General features: G+C 39.7%; 1 protein-coding gene across 2 annotated transcripts in view; it reads left to right on the top strand.

The window, feature by feature from the left end:
* Positions 1-24,219, top strand: part of sema3b (sema domain, immunoglobulin domain (Ig), short basic domain, secreted, (semaphorin) 3B) — a 99,066-nt gene that overhangs the window by 48,366 nt on the left and 26,481 nt on the right. Inside the window, exons 1-3 of one of the 2 annotated variants that reach the window (XM_084721569.1) lie at positions 7,477-8,265; positions 18,629-19,199; positions 22,016-22,173. In XM_084721569.1, coding sequence (XP_084577695.1) covers positions 19,010-19,199; positions 22,016-22,173 — 348 coding nt within the window. In that variant the 5' untranslated portion in view covers positions 7,477-8,265; positions 18,629-19,009. Of the gene's footprint in view, positions 1-7,476; positions 8,266-18,628; positions 19,200-22,015; positions 22,174-24,219 lie in introns of those variants that run through there. The other variant, XM_084721568.1, reaches the window with a different exon arrangement.

Here is a 24,219-nt window from a genome sequence, read left to right as displayed (position 1 = left end):
ATTGTTCCTTCCTTGCTTTTGAAGAATCTGTGTGATTCTACATCTGTCCTACAGGATTATCAAACCATTCCTCATTGAGGTGGAGCAGCAATGTAACGCACCTGTGTAGATTTATTTCAGTTATCCATAAAGTAAAAGAGATGTTAGGAAGAGCATACAGTCTATACACATCAAACTGAAGTAATTTTAACAAAATGGGATGGAAGCATGTCTCTAACAAAGCCAGTTTGGCCCAGAAAGAGGGGCATCACCAGAAGGAAGCAGTGGGCGCCAGGAAGTGCTGCGTGTTGCCTCGTGAATGGGTTTCTCAGTAGTGTCTTCATCCATGAGGAGGTGTGGCGTCTGCAGAAATGAATGCCCAGTTTTTCCAGTTTGACATCCTCCTATCTCCAGATTAATTCAGATACCCACTGTCGGCCGTCTGTTAATCAGTCCCGTGGACTGTTTTCAACTTTGCTTGAAATGCCCATCCCAAAATCCCAAAATTCAGTGACTGCTGTCTACTGAATTCTCTGGAACCCATCTTCTTTAGGAAGGAAACATACATTCAGCCTTCACTCGTCTTCCATCCACTGACAGCCAAACAGTCTCATGAAGGATTTCTATATTTGGATAAGAATTGTACATTTTTTGAGAATTTTTTAGAACAACTTTCAAACGAACACTGTAAAACCAAATGCTCAAATTATTTAATGATAATAAGTAGTAAAAACCTGTTTAGAAGGTATTATAATTTAAAAAATATTGAGAGCAGTTAAATTTTCTTTTTTGTTTGTTTGTTTATTCAAACTCATAATTATTCATTTTCAGTTAATCTAAACTTTATTGTACAGTTCTGTTAACTTGAGAGGGGCGATTGAAAATTCTGAGTTGTAATCAATAATCAATCATTTTAACTCTGAGAGTGCATGTAACAACTCCAAATATTTAAGCTCTGGTAACCTCTTACTTTTGAGCTTATGAACTCAGAACAGTTGCAGCAACTGATTGCCTCAATTCTTTTGAGTACTGAAGCGTATTCAGGTTTATAGTGATGTATTATTCACTGTCGTTGTCATTCTGTGGTTAAATTAGCAATAATGAATATTCAACATCTGGTCACGCTTTTAGAGGTCTTGGGTAGGTTTAGGAACAAAGCCATTTGGTTTCGGAAAGGTGAAAGTCTTGTGTTTGACCCATCTGTCCACCATGACCTCCTCCACACACAGACTTTATTGCTCTTTACGTTCATCTTTATTACTTTGAATGTAAATTAATGTACATGTAGACAAATCTATAGATTAAATTTCGTGATTAGTTCACAAACTGTTTAGATACTGGGATGACAGCCACACATTCACTGGTCACATCCTTTGAAGGAGGTGGACTCATCCACAATGTGTTCTCCTGAACCAGAGACCCAAGCTGGAGACTCCTCGGCTACATACCAGAAAACATCTTGAGATGCTGAAATCACTCTTTGAGTCCAATATTTTGTTCAGAGTTTCTCTTCCAACAAAAATACTCTGCTCCCACTTGTGTTAATAGGTGGAGTTTTTAAAGTCAATATGGTGCCATTAAATTCAATGAAGCATGAACTTTCAACACTGAGGCACTTGTATTTTCCTTTTATTCTGGGATTTTGTTTAAGGTTGACTTTAAAATGATTCATTGCTGCATTAATATTGGTATAATATGCCCCCGCATTCAGAATATCTAATGCTAAATACCTGATAGACCTATTCTGGGGTCTGGCCCTTCTGACCCTTCTGGCTCAGTCTGACTGTATATTTTTATTTAACACCAGAAGGCAGCTCAGCGTCTCTGCCACTGCCGTTGTGCAGCTACACTCGGGTTAGTATTACTGTAGCTGCTGAACAGATTATAACAGCTTTGCTGGAAAAATGTTTGCATATCCTCCTGAATATGTCAGTGCCATATACGCATGTTTATGTAATGAAATAACAGCAGTGTTTCAGCTGGACTGATGTAATCCAGTGGGAGAATGTGTGTCTTTGGCGGTGGTTCTGTATGATGTTGTACATTATGCACACTAAGCATTATATAACACACATGGTTAAGTTAATCATCTTAAGAGAACTACAGTTGTTGGTTGTATTTCTGTAATATGTAGAAAAAGTCTGATAAATATGCACTGAGCTTGGCTGATGTCTAGATTTGATGTGATATGTTGATGCTCCACATCAACAAATGTTTAATCAGGTCTTGGGTGAGAAATTTCAGTTACGAGAATTTCTGGATTTTTTTCCTGTATGTTTTCTTTCTGCTAGAAATGAAAGAATAAACTCCCCTTATGAACCAGATCAGGTATAAAGATAAAAACAACCCAAGAGAAACAAATAGTTTTGCTTATTGTAAACAAATCCAGTAATTGCTGCTGTCATGTGAGCATTCCTGCTCATCTGATTATGCAACGTAAATCCCATAACAAAAGCAATAATATCCTAATCACTTTATGAAAGCAGTGAGGTCAGATATGAGAGTCAACCCAGCCCAGTGTTGTAATGAGTCATTTAACCAGTGGGTTAAGTTTTCTTTGTATGTATTATTATAGGTGATTATATGTATTTTACAATTTAAGTAAATATAAAACTCTGGAAACATGTTATATATTGAGTTTAGCTGTGTACTAAAATGATCTCAAATGTTTCTAACAATGCTCAAATGCAGACAAATTCATAACTAATTGAAGGTAGTGGTGTTTTTTCCGTAGCTATTGTTGGCTAGTTGTTATAACTTCTGTGAAAACACAGGATATCTACATCAGAGAGTGAGGAAAGAAGTCACATTGGAGAGTTAAGACAACATGATTCCATGACTCCACGCTACTTTACGATGTCATAAAACTACATCTTTTGCTATTGTTTTAATGTGAGAGAGACAACCCTAGCGGTAGAACTTATGTTGAAACCAATAGTCAGCATTGACTTTTTTTTAACCTGTGTAACATATGCAAGTACATACATAAGTTACATTATGTACATTAAGTTACTTGCAATAAGTTATGTAAGTTACGTTCCATATGCAAAGTTCTGTAAATCACATTACATAGCCTACTTTAACTTAAGTTTTTGCCTAAACCTAACCAAAGAGTTATTGAGCCTAAAATCTATCCAAAAGTTGAATGTCTATTATTACTAACTTCACTGTGGAGCCCTGCATAAGTAAAACTGACCCTAAAGGGGCACCTACAGTGTCCTAGTTTGAATTGTCCAGCCACTGATGAAGGCTGTTTACCTGTTCAACATGGTTGAGTTTCTTAACTCATTTTATTGTTGGCCTGCTGTTGGCTACAATGTGAAGATGACTTATGTTGGAAAATATAATAAAAATATCAGATTTCCTCTTTCATCTTCTCTTTTCTTTTCTATTTTTGGAATTTCTGACATGAATAATAAATAGACCAAAAGGCCACAGGGGCAGACTACAACGTGGGAGACCCAAGCCTGATTGCAGTCTCACTGCAATCTAAAGATCATTTCGCTTCATTGACTCGCAATAAAACAAAGATTCACTAAGACGCCATTAGGAAACTGAGCCCTCATCTGTTTCAAAAGCACTGAGGCTTTAGCGGAGACAAAGGCCTTTGTTAGGATCACAGCGCTCACTCTGCAGCCTGTAGAGACATCAGACTGGTTTATGACAGACAGGTCAGCAGGGAGTGGGCAGCGGGCTGGAAACATACTGCACTAGCATGCACACAAACACATTCACATACATAGCCTTAATTATGCACATGCCCATCTGCATGAAAAGTGTTTAAAGCACTGAAAGCAAGTGTGCATTGTGTGTAAGAGTGCATGCAAACATGGAGACAACACACATACATACTGCAGTGAACCCCTAATGTGAGACCCATGACCTCTCTGTATGGGAACCCTAACCCCATTGGGTTTGTGTGTGTATGTCGGGGTTGCCAGGCACAGCACTGCACCTTTCATTGGAATGAAAGCTAAAGGAGTGGGGAAAAGATGAGCACACACACACACACACACACACACACACACACACACACACACACACACACACACACACACACACACACACACACTCTCTCTCTCTCTCACACACACACACATATATATAAAACATTGTAAGTGCGATACTGTCACTAAGATTTTGGCACAGTATGAGACTGACTGTAAAAAACTCAGATTTTGTAGTTTGGTCCATAAAAAACTCACTCTGTGATTGATGTACAGCCCCTGTGTCACAGCCCACATGGTCTAAAAAGCAATGTGGACCACAGCGACGTTTCCACCACTGGAACTTTTCTCAGAGACTCAAATGTACAGGACATTTTGGGGGTGTGGGCTTGCAGCACTGACATTTTTGGTTGGTTGGTGATTTGCAGCATTTTATTTTAGCCACCATTTTAAAAAATCTACAGCAGTCATTTTTTTTTGTTCAGTGTTCTTCAACACATTTATGCTGAGGACAAAATCCAGGGCAAATTGGACTAAAGTCCCTTTAACACTGGACAAAACTCTCACTAACATCTGATATATTATATACCATACTGATCTGGTCCAGTTTTGATTGGCATTGATAGAAACATGACGCCTGGGTGGACACGCTAATTTCAGACCCTTTTTGGTTGAGGCAATGGAGACTTTGACTTAGTTTGACTTGGTGTGTCGACCAGTCACAGCGAGATTGCACCTGTCATGGACTTTTAAATGGCAAATAACCATTTTTACTATGAATTCTTCATAATAAAAGTCCCCTGTTATTTCGTTACTTAAAAGCTTTTTATTATGAAGTAACAAAGTCAGGAAATGTTGGTTGATTCCTATTTAACCAAAAGTGAACATGAAACAGTAAAATACAGCAAATACCTGAAAGTACCAACAATGATGCATGAGAGAAACTAAACTTCACTTCACAGAGATTCAGTTAGAAACTATAAAAGCACTGAGTACACAAACATTTCTCTCTGCTCTTATGTACAAACATGAATTGAGTTTCAGCTTTCTAGCACACATCAGATAAAAACAAAAGTAGAAACAGAAAGAAAAACTTGTCTGGCAGTAGGAAAAGAGTCAATTGCCTATTTTTAGCAGGCTGTGCTTTACACTAATTTTGGTGTAAAATCAGTATAACGAACAACAACATGCTGAAGGAACACTTTAGTTTCTTGAAAAGTAGTTCTTGGGACAAAAACTTCCTGGTTCCTTGGATATGTGAACTTTTTATTGTCATACTCCACCCAGTCCATTTGTTAGAAACACACTGAACAGATCAATGAACAGTAGGGGAGTGTATTATGCTGCAGGAGTTGTTCGACAAATAGAATGGTTGCTTTGATACTGTTTTTCCCCTCGTGAAAATTTGTCATCAAAGGAAGTCATTGTGTCTGACTATATTGACCTGAACCAAAGCAAATGTGTTCTGTCAAAAAAGGAAAAGAAAAGAAAAGGAAACACAAACTTTTTCAGCCACCTAAAACGTCTACAGGGGTAAGGATTTGATATTTTCAAAATCTCTTGGCTAAAATATAAATTTAAGTCCAAACATATATGAACTGCTGGAGGTAAATTGTTGCTAAACTATAAGATCCTCACCCAGGCACTTAAATGGCTCTTTAAAATCTGCAGACGCACAAGAGAAGAGTCACTTTAGATTTGTTCATAATGTTCAAAACTTCATAGCATTCTATTTTCCCTTCCTCTCTGTGCTTTTCGTCCATTCATGTTGTCAGGGGCTGGATCTCATGAATAGCTGACCCATACTTCAACTCTGATATGAGGATGATGTAAACCCTCATATGTTTATAAATGTATGCCAATTAGTGTGTAGTTACAGTATCTTATCAGCCTAAACTGTCCGCACCAGCATATAGTCATAATCTTTAAATCTCTCTCTCTCTCTCTCTCTCGCTCTCTCTCTCTCTCTCTCTCTCTCTCTCTCTCTCTCTGTGTTTGTAGTGACTTTTATCCATACGGCTGTGTTATCGTAACATTGTATGTCAGAGCTGCTTTTAAGTTTTTTGAGGCAAGTCATGAGTTTGTCACAGTAAGTGTCAAGACTCGCCTGAAGTCAAGTCACATTTTACAGCAGTTATACCATATTTGTGACCTGAGGCCTCTATTCACAGAGCAACAACAGTGATACTGGCTCATCTCATGTCAAACTAAGCAAGACGGGTTCAATAAAAGCTTGGTCGCAATCTTAGGTGTGTCAGATTGTGCAAATAATGCCTGGTGAGTCATAGCATGATGATGTAGATTTTAAAAAATGCGAACTGAGGTTCAGCGGACTAAGTCACATGCTTCAAGTACGTGATAATTTATTCACTAGGTGAATTTCCATTGCACTTGATTGCAACGTGGTTTAAGTGATATAACTTTTGCACCATAGCCAAGCATAAAATCTTTTTTTTTCTGGAGTTTCTGCTCCAGTTTCTTGTGAGCATATTGAAAATGTGCGTAAATACATGGACGTTAATGCACTTACAAACTGGCCTTTTTATCTGCAGTTGCTGTCCTGTTTTTATTCTAAAATGCAGAGAAATTTTAATTGTTTTTTATCCTCTCTTTGCTGGGTCGGCCAGAATATTCTGTGTCGTATGCAGTTATGGGTACTGTGCTGAAAATCTATACTCAAATAAATGTACAATTATTTCTAGAAAAAAAAGTTTGAGAAACCTACTCAAATAGAAGTAAAAAAGTGCCTGCTTAATAAACTAGTCAAAGTACAAATTACTTTCCATTTTAATATTTTTTAGGGTCTAACTTCAATTAAGAAAGTAACATTATTGTATAGTATATAGTATGAGTGCGAACTGTGTGTGTATAAGTGAATGGGAAGTGTAGTGTGATGAAGAGATGTTGTGAGGCTTCAAACCACGATACATGTGAGAGGAGGGAAGGGACACTCCGTCCCTCAGGTATCTGCTGCCTCAGAAAACAACATAAATAAACAATAACCAGGGAGCCATCATAGTACTAGCTCCTTAAAACTTTTTTACTCATGTGGGTTACTACTTGTTACTACCCATCCCTGTTTATAGGCCATATTCTGACTAGTTGGTTTATAAACGCCAGTCGTAGCACCAATCATATGGTGAGAATTAGTTCTACATTTCCAGCACAGAATCTTGAGGCAGGCTGTTTGTAGTTGATGAAGTTGTAAATTGGCCAGCAGTGTCTCAGTGTGATATTTCGACTGGTACAGGCCAGACGTGGACAGTGAACTGAAGCCCGAGTCCTTGTCATGAGTCTGTACTGAGGAGGGAGACTCTGTGCTGCTGTTTTTAGTCACAGTAGACTAATTCAAATATACAGTTGCACACACACACACATGCGTACACACATGACAACAACGCAGTGCATGTCCCTGCCCCTTTCTACTCCCCTCCTCTCACCTCCCACCTTTCCCTCCTCTCTTCAACCCCTCCCTCCCTCTCTCTCCCTCTCTGTCTCTCTTTTTCTCTCCTCTCCTGAATTAAGTCCATTATTCCTGCCTGCTCTCCCTCTGAGCACTTCTGCTCCGCTCAGCTTCTGTGAAAACTCTGTGTGTGTGTGTGTGTGTGCGCAAACTCCTCACGTGTGTGTGTTAAGAAGAGTTTTATGTGTGTGCATAGGCTTGTGTGTTTTTCTAAGTGGAGCTGGAGTGCAGCCGTTCATCAGTGGAGCTGACTGCAGACAGGGGAATACTCAGATCTCACTGCGCCGCTTTTTAACTCACACACCGGCTGCTTTTTTGGACTTTTTCTAAGACTCACTGGACTTTTTCGCACCAAAGTGGGACTGCTCTCTTTCTGCCCTCCAGGCACCATTCAGACCACTGGAATTACTCAAGATTTTTTTTTTTTTTCACAGCTTTCTGAAATTTTTACAGGAATTTCAACCTGCCTCATACTTAATTTCATTTACTTCCCAATTTATGGACTTTAAATTCAGCATCAGTTATTTCCACCTGCTTCCAAAGGAACTTTTCTGCACATTCTCACTGAATTTTAGACATGCACAGGCCTGAGAATGGGTGTTTTACAAGCACGTAACAAGAGCTCAGTGAGTGTGTGTAGGTGTGTGTACAGCACTCTCTATACTGTGAGCCTATAATCAAGAGTCTCATATGGACATTTGTTTACTTTCCTATTGCAATGGAAAGACTATGAGAGGTCAAAAAGTAAAAATCACACAGTAACTATGGAAACGCTCAGTGCCATCGGAGGCATGTTGGGCTCAGGTGGACGCTGATCCCGACCAGGAATGTTCTGAACTCTCTAGGAATTTGGTTCCCCTGGAAACGGATGGACAGGTGAGTTCATTTTGACTGCCGTCCAGTCAGGACCTTTCAGGGTCAATGGTTACATCCCTGAAAGGTTTTCATTTCAAGTTATAATCAAGATAATGATATGGCTCAAGAATATTTGGAGGTTTTCTGACAATATTATCATAAATTTTGTGGAATGCACTTAAACAATTCACCACTGTGTATTCTTAAAATTTGTCTGATCTGGCTAAAAAAAATATGAAATAATTGTTCTGATTTATACTATACATATCATATAATATCACACAGGAATTTTGTGGAATCAACTAATATTTTTTTCATTAACTTAACATAAATATACAAGTTTTATTTATTCAGCTTCATTAAACTTAAAATTTACTTTCAGAACTTTTAAACATGGGTTCTTGTAACTTGAAGTCATTTGACTTGAAATGATGACTTGAATTAATGAGTTCAATCAACTCATTAAATTAAGTCTCAAAAGAAACATGATCAGCATATTAACAGACTTCCCAGCATGCACTGATTGAGGTGAGTTAATCTCCCGAGTCTTCATTTTATAGTTTGAAGAAAACACATATGATGAAAACTTGCTGTATGTTTCAAATACATTTTAAGATAAGTCATGGTTGCTTGTTTTCACAATAATAAAAACACCGTCTTAAGTACAACTGAGTTAATATCAAGTTTGTTTGATGGGAAAAGTTCTGAATCTTTACAAAATTATCTCAACCTGTCTTTTCAAATTCAACCCAAATTTAAAGCTACTACATGGAACTTTCATGTTTTGTTGACTTTGGAGGCCCCTGTGGACAAAAGTGGCAGTGTGTCAACTGCAAAATATAACATCAAAAATAAAATTAGTAAAATAAAAATCCTGTTTCTTTTCATCTGGCTATTGGACTACTCAGTGTCTGGGGAAATGTAAATACAGGCTGGGTTCACCTGCTTTCAAGGAAAATAACCATACATAAATAGGATGGTCTCCTTAACATATGTAAATCATACAGAGGCATCAGTATTAATTTGAGAGGGTTTCATAAAAAGTAAAAAAAAAAAACTGCTTGCCATAGCTTTAAAATAAAAATTTTAAGGCAGCCCAGAGACTAACTTTTTTTTAAGTTAAAACAAATAGTTTTAGTTCATGCCTGCTGTGTCTGTGACCTGATCCCTTGCAGCAGTGTTATTCCTGAGCCATTACAAAGCCAAATATCTTTTTACAAGTCATGGTGATGACATGTGGGCTTCTTCCTCAGAGAACTGGATTGAAATCAGCTCTGTTGTTTCATTCAGGAGGCTTGAGTGAGTTGTCTTCCCTCAGAGAGCCATTTGGAGCAGCTCCAGTCAGGAGACCAGAGGACGCTCTGTAAGGTCCTGACTTACTGCTGCTCCTGGGTTTAACACGGCCAAATGGCCGGCTACCAGCTACCAGCAGGCTGTCCTCGCCTCAGTGGCTCCTTCATTGTCTCCTTTTTTCAGAGCTTGTTATACCAGACAAGAGGTTTAATCCGTCTTATGAGCATAGCAGGTCCCCAGTAGTATTTTTCTGTATTTCTTCTTTCAGAAATTGATCAGGTTATCCACAGTAATATTAGTCCAATCACCACTCCCTACTCTGGCTGTGCAGGCTCAACTGAGAAGAACAAAAGATTAAAAAGATATCCATTATCATGAGACAGCTCAGACTTGGCACGTTGTACAACTTTTGCATTTTGGACACCAGCCGACCAGGTTTGCTTGACTCAATTTGTGTTATTTCTTCTCAATTTTTCCTTCTCAAACTTTGACTAGTGAGAATAATTTAGCCAAACTGAACAAATGCTAGCCACAGGTTTGCAGGCTGGGAAACTTTCCATTTATGATGTTGGGCCAGATGGCTCGGTACCAGCGACCAGCAGAGCGTTGTAGCCTCCCCGGCTCCTTCATTCACTCCGAGTCCTTTAGAACAACCAGGCTTTGCAGCCCCGGATCGTCTCGCTTTCTCTGTCGCTTTGTTTTTTCAGCTTAAATCCCATAAAGACTGGTAGTCACTTTTGGCTTATAGCTGCTTTACTTCACTGTTTGAATGTGTGTGAAACTTCCATTTAGTCCTGTAACTAGCTTTGTCCTGAGACCTTCCACTGAAAACATGACTGTACCTCTATGCCACATTGCACAGAGGATAAAGAGCCTGCTTTTGAATTCTTTTTTGAGCCTTCATATCACTGAGCTTTTGACCTTTTGAGTGCCTGTAAATCACTGTAATTCTTATGAAATGAATAACATTTATGGGTAATTTATGTCACAATTAAAACACAGAACAGTATCATTATGTACTATCCTTTTAGTTAAAGCTTAATTTTTTTTTCTCCATTGGTGGTCTGTCTTTAGCAATTGCTGCATTTCCATCTTAAGCACCCTGAACTTAGCCTCAGGAACTACTTTTCAAGGACCTAAAAGGTTCCTTCAGCCTATTGATGTCTGTATTTCCACCTCGATCTAAAGATCTGAGAAGTTCAGGCTGATTGGCAATCGAAAAAGCAACATTTTTGCACATCATTTTTGCGCACAACTATATAACAACAATGACAGAAAGACACTTCCCCTCTGGACTTCATTGTCAACCATCAGAGTTCATATCAACAATATCATGTCCATATAAAGTGATGGACAGGCAGGCATCATTATTTGTGTGACAGACAGACAGTTCCTGTCTGGACTTCATTGTCGGCCCATCTGTTGTGTTCTTTCTTCTGTAATACCAAACAAGCTGGTTTGCAGCTGCATTTTTTTGGGTAGCTGAAATAAAATGCTGCAAGCACTTAACCAATTACAAATGTTCAGTGCTGTAAGCCCCACCCACAAAGTTCCTGTACTTCATGAAAGTGGTATTCCCAAGCAGGGACTTTTTGTGGGGTGAAATAAAGTCCCCAGAACTAAATTTAGGCCCTGGTCATTCCAGTGATGGAAACCCACTAGATTTCTCAAAAGGTTCCCATTCCTGGGTTCAGTTCCTGAAATGGAAATGCAGATTTTGTTGGTGAAGTCCTCAGCTGCAAAAGCAAAAGTACTTCATGCTTCAAACCAATAACCAATCACAGCTGTAGTCATTGTACAAGAACTACTTATTACATGCTTGCTGCTTTCTGCTTCTGCTCCCTCCAGTAATTGTTTGCAGGGTGTTGACGTGAGCCCACGCTGCCCTGCATCACCTGCTCTTGCTCTCTTGTTTCACTCTGCATATTTAAATCTTTCTGCTTTCATGTGTGTTTTTTTCCTGGAAATGAAGCAATCAGATCCACAAGCCAAGCAGATTTTTATCTGAACTAAATCAAAACACCAACTTTTCCAACTTTTTGCCTGCTGCACTTACACAACAATTGTGAAGACACTCACTGACATACACTGACTCTCATTCAGCCCTGGATGCTCGCCCTAACCTTAACCATCACAATTACATGTGGAACACCAACCCTTTCCTTAACAGTAAACTAGATGTTATTCCCAACCTCAACCTTTAAACCAAATCTCAACCATTAACATAAATGGTTAACCTTATGGGGACCAAACCAAAAATTGTCCCCAGATGGAAGGTTAGTCTTGACAATGTGATGAATACACACACTAGTCCTTTGCATTCTGACATTCTGCATATTAAGAACACATTTTATGATACGCATATCAGATTTATGATAAAATGTGATTCAAACTGCAGAAAATTGCCAGAATGAAAATAATTAGATAGATGAAATTTCTGCTCGCAACTTTAATACATTTCAGATGTTTTTAATAGCATCAAAATGACACAGTTAAATAAGAATGTAATGATTTAACTCTTTGTTATGTGGTTACATGCATCAAAAACAAATACTTTGCACTACTTGTAATAAATCGTAGTAGTTGATTACACTTACCTTGCTCTTCCTCTCTGTCCAATCTGTCTCACCTTTGCATCCATCCTGAGCAGAGAGAAACAGGAGAGAGGAGAGTCTTCTGTTTCTCACTGCTCACTTTCCCTGTGCTCTCTTTTTTAATTCACTTCTGTTTTTAAAGCTCATTTATTAGTAATAACTCAATTGAGGGAGACAGTATACATATGATAATCCTGTAGAGATAGATGTGATCTGTTATTTCAGTAATCTCATAATCATTTTGAATTAAAAGCAGACTGAAATGCACAAGTCCCCATTCTTGAATTGTTTTTCCTGCCACATTGTGGCATTTCACAAAGGAGGAGTGTCAGGGTCAGAAATGCAGGAGACCTAGATAAACACATGCAGAGTCAGCTCATAAGAAGAAATAAATTGACAAGATCTGGCACAGTGTGTTTTAATATCGGGACTTCTTTCTAATGTCAGTCAAGTAAGCAATAATAAATATGCAACGTCTTTGTACACTTTCAAAGTGAAGCCATAAAAACTACTTGGGTTGCGTCAGAAAAGATAAAATAAGTATGTGCATAAATTCACGTAAACCTGTATTTTTAAAATAACTGAAGCAAAAAGCTTTCAGCCAAAAAGGCTCTCTGGCAGAAAGCTTTGAAGACTAACTTCTACCATGTGTACAGCACTTGATTTGAGACACAGGCATGGTGGGGTTATGAATTTTTGCTGACAGTTTGATGATCCAATTGAGCTTATAGGGCTTAGTCACATGCTCGTTTTAATATTTTTCATTGGTTAAATATTTGTAAAACCCCCAGACAGGCATGAGAGCTGACCAATAGCACTGATTTATGGAAAACAAGAAGGAAAAATGGAGATAGAACGTTTCACGATGGCAATGATATATAACTCACATACGCAATTATGTAATGGTGTAAGTAAAAAAGAAGTCAGTGTTGACTTTTGGTCACCAACTCCTCTATACACAGACTTCTCTACATCACGTAAGTTTGACGACACACTAAATCAAAACGGAGGAGCATCTCCAGAAATAACACTACAGAGGTACTACAGCATCAAAGCTTGAGGCATAGGGGTGGTGACTAAATTGCCATATTTGACATGTTAGAAGTGAGAATGGGCTGCAAGACAACTTAGGCCAGAAATATACTTTTTTTTATATTTTTATACGTTTACGTTTGTGTAGCATCAGTTTTGGAGGACATGCACAATCATTGCTCCAAATAGACGCAGGATATACAAGGCAGCCATGATGCATAGGGATGCTTATACAAACATACGTTTAAAAGCAAATATATATCTGGCCTAAGAATCAGTATTCTTGCATTTCAAATTCTCCATAATTAGCTTAATCTTCCACCCTCTCTTTTGCCCCCTTTCTCCCTCCTATCAGAGAAATGGGTGCTAAAGCCACCAGTAACCTGCTGTTTCAGTCATTTTGCTTTGTAAAGCCGTGCACCCTCCCTCCTCCTCATTCTTCCTCTACTTCCCTCCATCCATCCCTCTCTCCTTTCATTTCTCCGTCGCAGGGAGGCTTAGACTTGTTGGTTGCAGGCCAGGGAAACTCTTTTCTCCCTACAGGCAAAACAATTGGCTCCTTTCTCCCCCCCATCTCCCTTCGCCTCGCTCATTTTCTTCTCCGTCCCTCCCTCCCTCGCATTCTCTTTATTTTTCGTGGGACAGAACTGAAGTGGTGAAACGTCTGTATATTAATCTCCCGATTGTCTCAACCTCCTTCATTCACCTGCTCCATCCAGTTTGTCTTCCAACTTTGTCACTGTCTCACACTTTTCTTTCTCCATCACATCCTTCCCTCCTTTTTCTTTCCTATTCCTATTTTCCCTCCAGTCATGCATCTTTTCTATCTTTATGTCTTCCTAATAGCTTTATTTCTGTCTATTGTCTCCTTTTGTATCTCCTTCTTCTCCTTCTTGCTTCCTCTGTATTCGACTTCTTGTCTTCTCCAACCTGCCACAGTGGAAGGCCACAGGTTAAACCGCCGATATCCATTCATTCATCATTGTGTGCTGTACTGTAGGGTTGCACTCTAACCTCACTATGAAAAGCGCGTCGCACCCTGGAGGCGGCCCGCTTTGTCTGCCCCGGCTGGTTTTTGACAGGACCGCTTGCTCGACCCCCTCTAAAGAATCTTTCTCTCTGTCTTTATTTTTAATCCACTCCCTCTTGGCATGCCGCTGCTCCGTGTCTATTGAAGCTGAACTGAATGCAAGTGTCAGCGGGCCCAATGGCTTTTTTATTAAGATGCATTATGGAGCATGCAAGGAGTTTGTGTATTTGTGAGTGTGTGGGTGCGTGTTTGTGTGTTTGCAGGTCTAAGTGCTGAGAAGCCAGAGTTTGTAGATGAGTATGTAAGCTGCTGCACGCATGCATGTAAGTACGCAAAAGTGCGTGTGTGTGTGTGTGTCTCAAGGATGTGCGAAGAACAATGATGCTCTCTTCAGCTCATGATGGCAGATTTGGAAACACACACACATGCTGAGACACACAGCTCAGGGAGACTCAGAGGAACAATGGGACCGGCCGTTCCTTTTATAGCAGCCGACAGGAGTGTAAGGGGCTCAGTGCTGCCCCTGTCACTCCAAAGGAGTGTGACGTGAATTGTGTGTGTGTGTGTGTGTGTGTGTGTGTCACAGGGCTGCAGCTGACGAGAGCACTGACGTTCTTCTCCTTGAAATACTGCAGCATCTTTGCAGCTCAGTGCAGAACCTTGAGCACACACAACTTCCCTTGTGCCTCACACATATGCAAACACACAATTTATTAATGAATTTTACACACATAATCACTTCTTGGGCATTAGGTTAAATTAGGTGTTTTCTACTTCACACTTGAAGTTAGGCGACTAGAGCTGTATAAGTAATCCAGACGATTCACAGCCGATAACGCCTCTGAAACACTGAGTTGTGGCAGAGGATAGACGGCAGGTTGTGCACTGTTCAGGGCTTGCATGTGCGCTTTTGTCCATTCATGAATGTGTGCATTTACATACTGCGGGGTATGTGAGAGTTAATGTTCCTGTGCAGCTCTGTCCTGTTGTGTTGTGGCCTGCGAGCCGTGAGCTTATGAGAGCTCTCCTGTCTCCACGCCTCAATAGCTCCATTATTCATAAACCTCTGTGCCAACAGCCTGGATGGGATGTGTGTTGATTTTGTGTGTATATTCTCATATACACTCTTTCATTGTGTATGGATATATGTACTTAAAAGTGATCACTGCAGCTTTCAGATGTACTTTACAAATTGATATAAAGATGTGCCAGTTTAAGTGAATGATGTAAATTTGAGGAGTCTGTATTTATTTTACGAAGCTCTCACCAACAGGTTCAAGTTGACATTATAAAGGTGACATTATTCTCCCTGTTGTGCTATCAGTTATTTTGGAGCTGTTATTTTAAAGGGACAGTTCACCCCAAAATAAAACCCTGTTGTGCTATTCATCCATCTCAGTAGTTGTTGTGAGTTGTTGTGAGTTTTGTAGATATCAGCCATAGAGATGTCTGCCTTCTCTCCAGTATAATGGGACTAAATGGTACTTAGACTACAGTGTTCAAAGTGCCAAAAATACAATTTAGCTATTTTCCTTATATTGTAGACTCAGCCGGAACTACTTTATTTCTATTAGAAACTTTATACTAGAAACATTAACAACCATCCTATATGCACAAAAGGGTGGTTAAACTAAGCAAATCTGTGGCATCTCTGGGGTCCATCTTAGGAGACCCATTTTGCAGTGTGTGAGACAGGTGTTACCTTTAGGGATGTAGTTGTAAATACAGAGGTGGGCAAACTGTCTGAAAACTGTGGTTTAACCACATCCTCCCCCTCATTGGTTTGAATATAGATGAGTAAACTCATCTTCATTTCAAAAAAGTGGATAACCTTGGGTTTACCTCCCACTACACTGGGATCATAACAGCAGAGTTGGTGCACTTGGCTGAGTTTTATCACCAGAAGCCAGAATGCAAACTGGGTTTATCCCACATTTATGAACAGAGCTGATTTGGATAAGTTCTAGGTGCATATTTGGGCCAATCTGGGCTGAGAATCAGCCCCAGTAGCAATTGTTTAGTTAACTTTGGGCAAGTCCAAGTGTACCAAGCTGAGGTTGCTATTTTGCCAGTTTTGTCCACATGGGCCTCTTTCTTCTTACGAGTGCCACATAAAGAAAGATAATAACTGTTATTTTATGTCTGATATTGCCCCGGTCACTGACAGACAGATCCAGTCCATTGTACGCAGCAGAGTAGAGCCTCATATTTGCCAAGAAGCTGATTTCACTCCAAGACGTGAGCAGCGTTTCTTACAGAGAGGGACAGATGAAGAACAGTGATAGAGTTAGTTGTTAAGAGGGGAGAAGAAGGGGGAAAAGCAGACTGTCTGCCTGTTACTGACTGAGTGCCAACTGTGAGGTGTAATATAATAAAGGAGACTGTTTCTACTGAAAGACTTTATTGTTACGGCTGACCACAGAGTCCAAAGTACTGAAAGAGAGGTGTGTGTATGTGTGTGTGCATGTGTCCTGTGCACACTTCTTTACTACACAACATTCATATATATGTAGACTCACAAAGCAGTGACCTCATTACGGCTCCTGCTGCGGTAGAGTTGTGGTTTACAACAACACACTCACAACTGAGGCACCAAGTTATTAGGGATTTTTCCGAAACAATAACAAATCTGTCGCTTTGAATTTGACTCCAGTTCTCAAATAACTTTATAGAGGTTCTTTTTCTATACTCCCTGACCATGCTCAGTCGACAGCAATTCCCCATACAGATTATACAGACTGTGTGTAAACAAAATTATAAAAAACAACATTTGAAAGCTTTGGTTAACTTGTAATCTCATTTTATCGGCTACTATGTAACTCAATATTTACACAAAATCTTATTTAAAGAAACAATTTCCATGCCTATGTACTGGCTGGAAGGATTATGTTTTTGGGATGTCTATCCATCCGTCTGTCCCATCCTTGTGAACATGATATCTTAAGAATGTCTTGACTGAATTCTTAAAATTTGGCACAAATGTCCACTTGGACTAAAGGATGAGCTTTTTACATTTTGAGGTTCAAAGGTGAAAGTTACTGTGACCTGATGTCTGTCCCATCCTTGTGAACCTGATATCTTAAGAATGCCTGGACAGAATTTCTTCAATTTGGCACAAATGTCCACTTGGACTTTAGGAAGAATTGATTATATTTGGATGTTAAAGGTCAAAGGTCGCACTGACGTCACGTACATCCCATTTTTGTGAAAGTGATCTCCGGAAAACCTGGACAGAATTTCTTCAAATTTGGTAGAAATGTTTACTTGGAATCAAGGATGGACTGATTAGACTTTGGTGGCCAAAGGTCAAAGGTCAAGTTCACAGTGATCTCATGTCTGTGAATGTGGTATCTCAAGAAAGCTTTGGCAGAATTTCTTCAAACTTGGCATAAATGTCCATCCGGACTCAAGGATGAACTGATTTGATTTTATATGTCAAAGGTTAAGGATACAGTGACCTAACCAAACATATTTTGGCCATAACTCAAAAATTCATATGCTACCTATAATACAATTTCACAAAAATACCTAGGATAAAATTATATGATGATGTTTTATATCCAGAAGGTCAAAGGTCAACTGTACTCCTCTTTAAAAACAGTAAAGAAAAAAGTGAAGGAAAATCTCCACACATGGCCTCGTGGCTCAGTTGGCAGGACTTTAGCCTCTTGTGTGGGGGCTGTGGGTCCTCTGCAGTGATACTGGATTCACTCCAGCTGTCTTATCAATGAAAGGCATAAAAGCCCCCCCAAAATATGTATAAGCTAAAAAAAATCTCCACGCAGTTATGACAGATATCTGGAGTCTGGACAGACATGGATGTAAACTGCAACTTGACTGGTTGGCAGAGGCATCCGACCATGAAGTGGTAATTCTAGTTTGTTTTGTGGTGCTGAAGTCACTCACAAGTGACTTTCTCTTGAGCACCAATGAACTCATCCATTCATACATACATCCACGTCACTGTCGGCTCATTAGTCCTCAGCGATGAAGAGATCTCATCTGGTGACACCGTCTGCCAGTGTGGAGGCAGCGAGAGAAAGAGAGAGTGTGTGTGAGAGAGGAGGGGGAAGCCACTTTGAGTTGGCAGTGCCACAGACAGAGAGATTGTGCTTGGCTTGGCAGTAGGCACGGCATATCTCTATCACACACACACAGTCTTCATCGCCATGGTCAGTTTGAGTGTGTGTGTGTGTGTTTTGGATACTGTCCCTGAGTCTTGCTGTAATGTGAAGAGATTATAGTGTTGTTGCCATAATGGAGGCTGGCATTAACACAGCCTGGCAGGGGCATCAATCTGACTCGCACTAAATATACCTTGGACGCCAGTGTGTGTGTGTGTGTGTGTGGAGGGACATCCCTGGCACAAGCACTCATAGGTCTATTCTAGTAGTGTCCATTTCTAAATCCTCCCCCTTTCTGTCTCTATTTTTAGGTCTCTTTGCCCATGTGTGACGTTTTTGTCCCGCCGTGGATTTGAGAGGTGAACTTGGTCGTCCTTCGTGGGAGGAGCAGTGGATCTGCTGCGAGAACTCTTCAGAACCAAGAAGGACAATATAAATACTATCCTGAATATTAAGGAAGACTGAGAGGAAGACTGGGAAAGACTGACGCTCTGTTTTGGGTTTGCAAAGCTGAGCTGAGTCCAAACCAGTCCAAAGGCAGGTGGACTCAGACAACAGGACAAATACTGGGCATTACTGTCAAGTGGAATCTAAAAATAGACAATCCACCTGAAAAACCCACACACAAAAAAGTCACATCTGAGTCAAACTTCGAGGTTTGAAAGGAGGGTGTTTGTTCTAAGCGGGTCAAGATGATGACCATGATGATGATGATGGCGGCCATGATGGTCACCTGCAGCTCTCTGTTCCTGCTGGGTCTGGCTGCCGCCCATGCTTCCTCCAGCACGATGAGCCGCACGGCCTCTTCATCTTCATCTTCCTCTTCCTCTTCTTCCTCCTCTTCTTCATCCTCCTCACCGCGCATGAAGCTCTCATACAAAGGTAAGAACCAAAGCTTTGAGGAGCAGAGTTGAAGCATTTCTGTGGTGGTTTGTTCATGCGGGTGTACATGTGTGAGTACTGTACACATAATGTACTTTATTCTGTTTACAGTGCTTATACGCACACAGTTGCACACACTTTCTCTGTTTCATGTGATATCCTTCTCAAAGTAAACAGTCCTGAACAGTAGCCAGCTGTAATTTGTGGTTGCTGTGATTCACAGCCACACTCGTACACAAACAGACGCACCCTCATGCACACACGCCGCTTAAACACACAGTGGCAGGGTTTTGTGTTTCATCTCGAGCATTGTAAGTTAGAAGAAGGCAGCTCAATGCCCAACACAACCACATAAACCAGGGATGTGTTCCATCATCGAAAGCTGGCAATTACAGCCTGAACAAACTCACAAGGACATGGGGCTCGCTGAAGGCCGCCTGCCCAGCTGAGATATGTGCAGCCTTTAATTCAGACTGAAGGTAACATGTAGCATACAGTACAGGAGGGAAGACAGCAGAGTATTTCAGTTTTAGTTGACACATGAAGGACTAAAAGAGATCTTGATAAGCTCATGCATCACTGAAATGACTTTCAATTTAATTCATCCTGCAGGTGAGCAGAACACAGCAAACAGCAGCAGTCTGTCTGGCTGATGAACGGGTTTGCTGTAGGCTAATTTCTCATTTTTAATCAGCATTGTTTTTTAAGTAATAAAGAGGGTAATGTGCAAGTAAGTGGTCAATAAAATAAAAACTTGATGTGGTCATTCAAGTCCCAGAGGAACTCTTTTTAGCTACTTTACTAGAGCAACTCAAGGGATGACGGTGTAAAGTGGTCAGTCAGTTGGTCTGTCTTTTTGTCTTGTTAGCATTTTGAACTAACATGATAAAGGTAACGATTATACATTACCCCTAAAGTTTTTGCAGTTCACTTAAATACACTGCTGTCATAAACATGGACAGCTGTGCACACGCGTTTTTTGTGTACATTACTTCTGATCAAAAACTACAGAGTTGACAACTTTGCTAACACAGCCAAATGTCAAGCACATGCAGTAACACGAGATTCAGCAAGTCAGCTTACTTACTAGTCCAACAGCAAGGAGGCCAGCTCCGTGACTGTCTTGCAGCCTTTTATTTTTCAAAGCTTTCATCAAAAACTAAAATTCAGTCTGAGATTTACATTTGTCCAACTTCTTGTTGAGACACTCCCCTGCCAAGCTACCAGTCTGTACAGAACAACAAGTAAAGAAGTAAAGATGTTTGTCAAAATCAGAGGCAGAACAGCCAGACATGGGAGGGCTAACTAGATAACGGGGACAAAATTCTCTTTATTATAAGTTAATGTAACATCAGTGTGATTTTGAAGCTGTTATGCTAAGGCAAAAAATAGTTACACACTTTGGCTTTAATATTCAAAAGTTAACTACCTTGGTAACAATAAATATGAAGCACATGTCATCTGTGGTCTAGCTGAAACAGACATGTCCAATTTCCTGATTAAAGTTAAGCCATGTCTGACAATGTGAGGGCGAGATGTTCCACGAAGGGCGCCGTAAAAAAGATAAACTGTTTTGATTTAGGCTAAACTTCACATTTTTTTGCTTAATCAGTGGTACTGAAGATCTCAGAAGCTGAATCTTTCATTCATCTAGCAGGGTGAGCATTACAGCCCCACAGGGTAACTAGAGCAGCTGTAAAATTTCAAGTATCCATTACTGAAGTCAAGGATTTGGGGCAGTCTGAGAAATGTGTTCTTTGTTTTGACAAATAACATGTGAACTGACCTTTAAGAGAATACAGCAGACCTAACTAACTCAAAGACACTTTGATCTATTTAAAAGTTGTCAACTACATAATTATATTAGAGAATTGGTGCCTTAAACAAGAGTCATTTTCAGTATAATAAGTGTCCTCTTTTGGCCCAAAGTTATTGTCACCACAGTATGCTGGAACTGAATAATAACACATTTGCTGAAAATGGTACATTAATATAAAACAAGGCCAGTCGACCCAAAGTCCTGATGTCATACAGGCGGCTGTTGGGTGGCGTCGGAGTCTTAAATAAAGTTATAAATTCCCATTAGAACAAAGGCAGACTAATAAAGCCATTTTAATGTCTTGGTGAACAGGGCCTTGGTCTTGTTTTCTTAAGCTCCTGGTTAAAGCCAGGCCAGCAGGGGAGGATGCAGTCCCTTTATTTCTTCAGCTTCTCAGGCCAAGAACACATTTATTTTCCACTGGCTTGGGGTAACTATTATAGCTTAAGTTTACAAATACAAGCTGAATTTTCCTGGGCACCGTTCCCCCACAATTTGTTCTTGCCAGTGAGGACACTCAAGTTTTCCATTGAAACCAATATAGTGTCATTACTGTCAGAGGATTTTGTCCTGTCTGTTCACAAGTCACCAGCCTTAGGACTCTGATATTAAATGCTAGGATTAAATGGTAATCTTCTTTATCAACCACATGACTTGCAGTCCTGTGGCCAACTAACTGATTTGGATCTGAAGACTCTGCTGACTTGAGGTTGTTTTGGCATTAAAACTTTGATCGTGGAGTCTTTCTTAGGTCATTGTTTACTTGTTGTTGATCATTTCTGAAAGACTTACTCAATAAATAATAAAAAATGTACCCAATAGTCATAAAGTATTGCTATTTATTTCTCTTTTGCCGAACTGCTGACAGCACCATGTGAGTTAAAACAGCTTGCGAGAGTTTGCATGTGGCGCGCAACAGGAGGATGCAACATGTTGCATGTAACAGAAGCCAGATTGATGATTGCCCGTATAATCCTGTATATCTGTGTGATTTCAGAGTTGCAGCAGTTCCATGGAGTACGGCGGTTTGAGCTGGAGCGTTCCTGCTGCTTCAGCGCTCTGCTGTTGGATGAAGAGAGAGGCCGTCTCTTCGTGGGGGCCAAGAACTTTCTGCTGTCGCTATCGTTAGACAACATCGCCAAGCAGGAACACAAGGTCGGTCAGAAGCAAAATCAGTAAAAAAACAAAAAAAACAAAAAAAAACAAAACAAAACCAAAACAAAAAAGGAAAAAATGCAACAAGTCAGTAAATATTTATGTTGGGCAGACAACATATAAATTATGAAGAAAAACACAGTTTGTTGATCAGTGCTAGTGAGCCAGTCCTTGCTGTGCTGAAGTTCTCTACACTTTCTAACCCTGAGCTCCTGAGAATTTCAAACCCAGTGCACTCCATTAAAATAATGTCAAATTAAACAAAGAATTATTATATAATTTCTGTATTTTTCATGACAATACACTTTTACTTAATGTTACCTAACAAGAGATGTATTTACCCGAACTGTGCTCTAATTAAAAAAATAAAAATAAAATGACTTAATTACTTGTATTAATCACAAACTAGATCAAGGACATTATACTGGCAAGGGACGGAAATGAGGATATGACCTTTTATTTACAACTAGTGTCATGTTGTTCAATTCCTAAGAATCATTTACTAGGGGAGAATGGAGAGTGTTGTAACACTGGATTAGTTGTAGACTGTCAGTTTGACCAAAATTAAAAAAAGTATTGCAGGCAATCATCATAGCTCACAGGAGAATTGGCATTTCTCTGAGCAAAATTGTGGATTTTACAACCAAAAAAGGAAAATAAAAGATAATGTATCAAGATTATCTTTTGGTCTGACTTATATTAGCTAAGTTAGCAGCTTATCTGCTTTAATTTGATTCTGCATTCTGTGCATTGAATACTTTGCAAACTTGAGGCAAAATGAATTTGGTTCAACTGAGTACGTTGTCAGTTGTTCGTCAACTGTTACAGTGATTGAACCCTCATGAGACACATGAACATTCAGGAATATAGTCCACAAAAAAAAAAAAACTGTTAAACTTTTTATTCTTTAATAAAGTTCTTTCATAAATTGGATACTGTGGATCTTAAAATCAGCAAGTTACATTTATCCCCAGCTAGTGTTACAACTCACACCAGAAGTGGGGAAGGCTGTAACAATAGAACATTTCTATGATATTAACTCACATAATCTGTGATTGTGTAGTAGACGTCCAAATGGGTTATATTTGTAGAGGACGGATGTGGGTACCATGTGTAAAAGTTTGAGAGATCTGGCACAAACAACCACTGAGTTAGTGATGCTTAAAAAAGAAATGTTACGACCAGCCCCAGTGTTCCCCTCTTTATTTACCTAAATTGTGCTCTAAGGTGACCTTATGTGCATGTGTCATAAAAGTATTTTATTGCTTGTGTTAATTTCAAAATAGATCAAGATCAATATTGTCTGGTTCCTAAGAACTATTTATTATTGTTGTTATCAAAGCCAGGCCACATACGCTTTATGAGTTTGTTTTCATGTTGATCCAGAGGCATGGCAGAAAGATACACATTCAAAAGTATGGACACATTTGATCAACATGCCCCTTTGAAAATCACTGGATCATATTCTTTCACATATGAGATCACTCAAGTGAGCGGCCTCATATGTATGAAAAGAAGAATGTGGGAAATATGGGATTAATGAACAAAGGTAGAAAATCAAAGAGGTGGACAGAGATGAAAAGAGGGCATTCATCCAAAACACACTGTGATTGATAACTAGGTGACATACTTTGACTGAAACCTTTGTCTTTGGAGTGTAATGGTCCTCATTTTAAGTTGCAGAAGCAAACTTGCACAGGCATGAATGTACATTATGGAGCACACAATACATTTAGATGCAAATGTACACATTGGCAAAAACACTAGCACAAAGAGCCACAGATATAACAAGAATACAACCTCCTAAGCACATCTGTTCACAGCTGTTAGGAGTAAATTACATGCTTGCTGGGATAAATGTGAAGGCTGTTTTGGTTTTAGGTATATGGGTGTGTTTGATTTATGACCTAAATGTGTAGATTCACCATAGCTGAAGATGATTTTCATCCTTCTTTACAATGAGAGCGGAGGATGAGGAGGGGAGGATAGAAGCAGCTGGAAAAGGACGGAAGGGAGAGAAGGAAGCAGAAAGGAAGTGAAGCTGAG

This window comes from Lutjanus erythropterus, chromosome 6, assembly GCF_056507025.1.
Source record: "Lutjanus erythropterus isolate fLutEry1 chromosome 6, fLutEry1.hap2, whole genome shotgun sequence".
Classification (NCBI taxonomy): domain Eukaryota; kingdom Metazoa; phylum Chordata; class Actinopteri; order Lutjaniformes; family Lutjanidae; genus Lutjanus; species Lutjanus erythropterus.
This window is presented reverse-complemented; position numbering and strand designations above follow the sequence as displayed.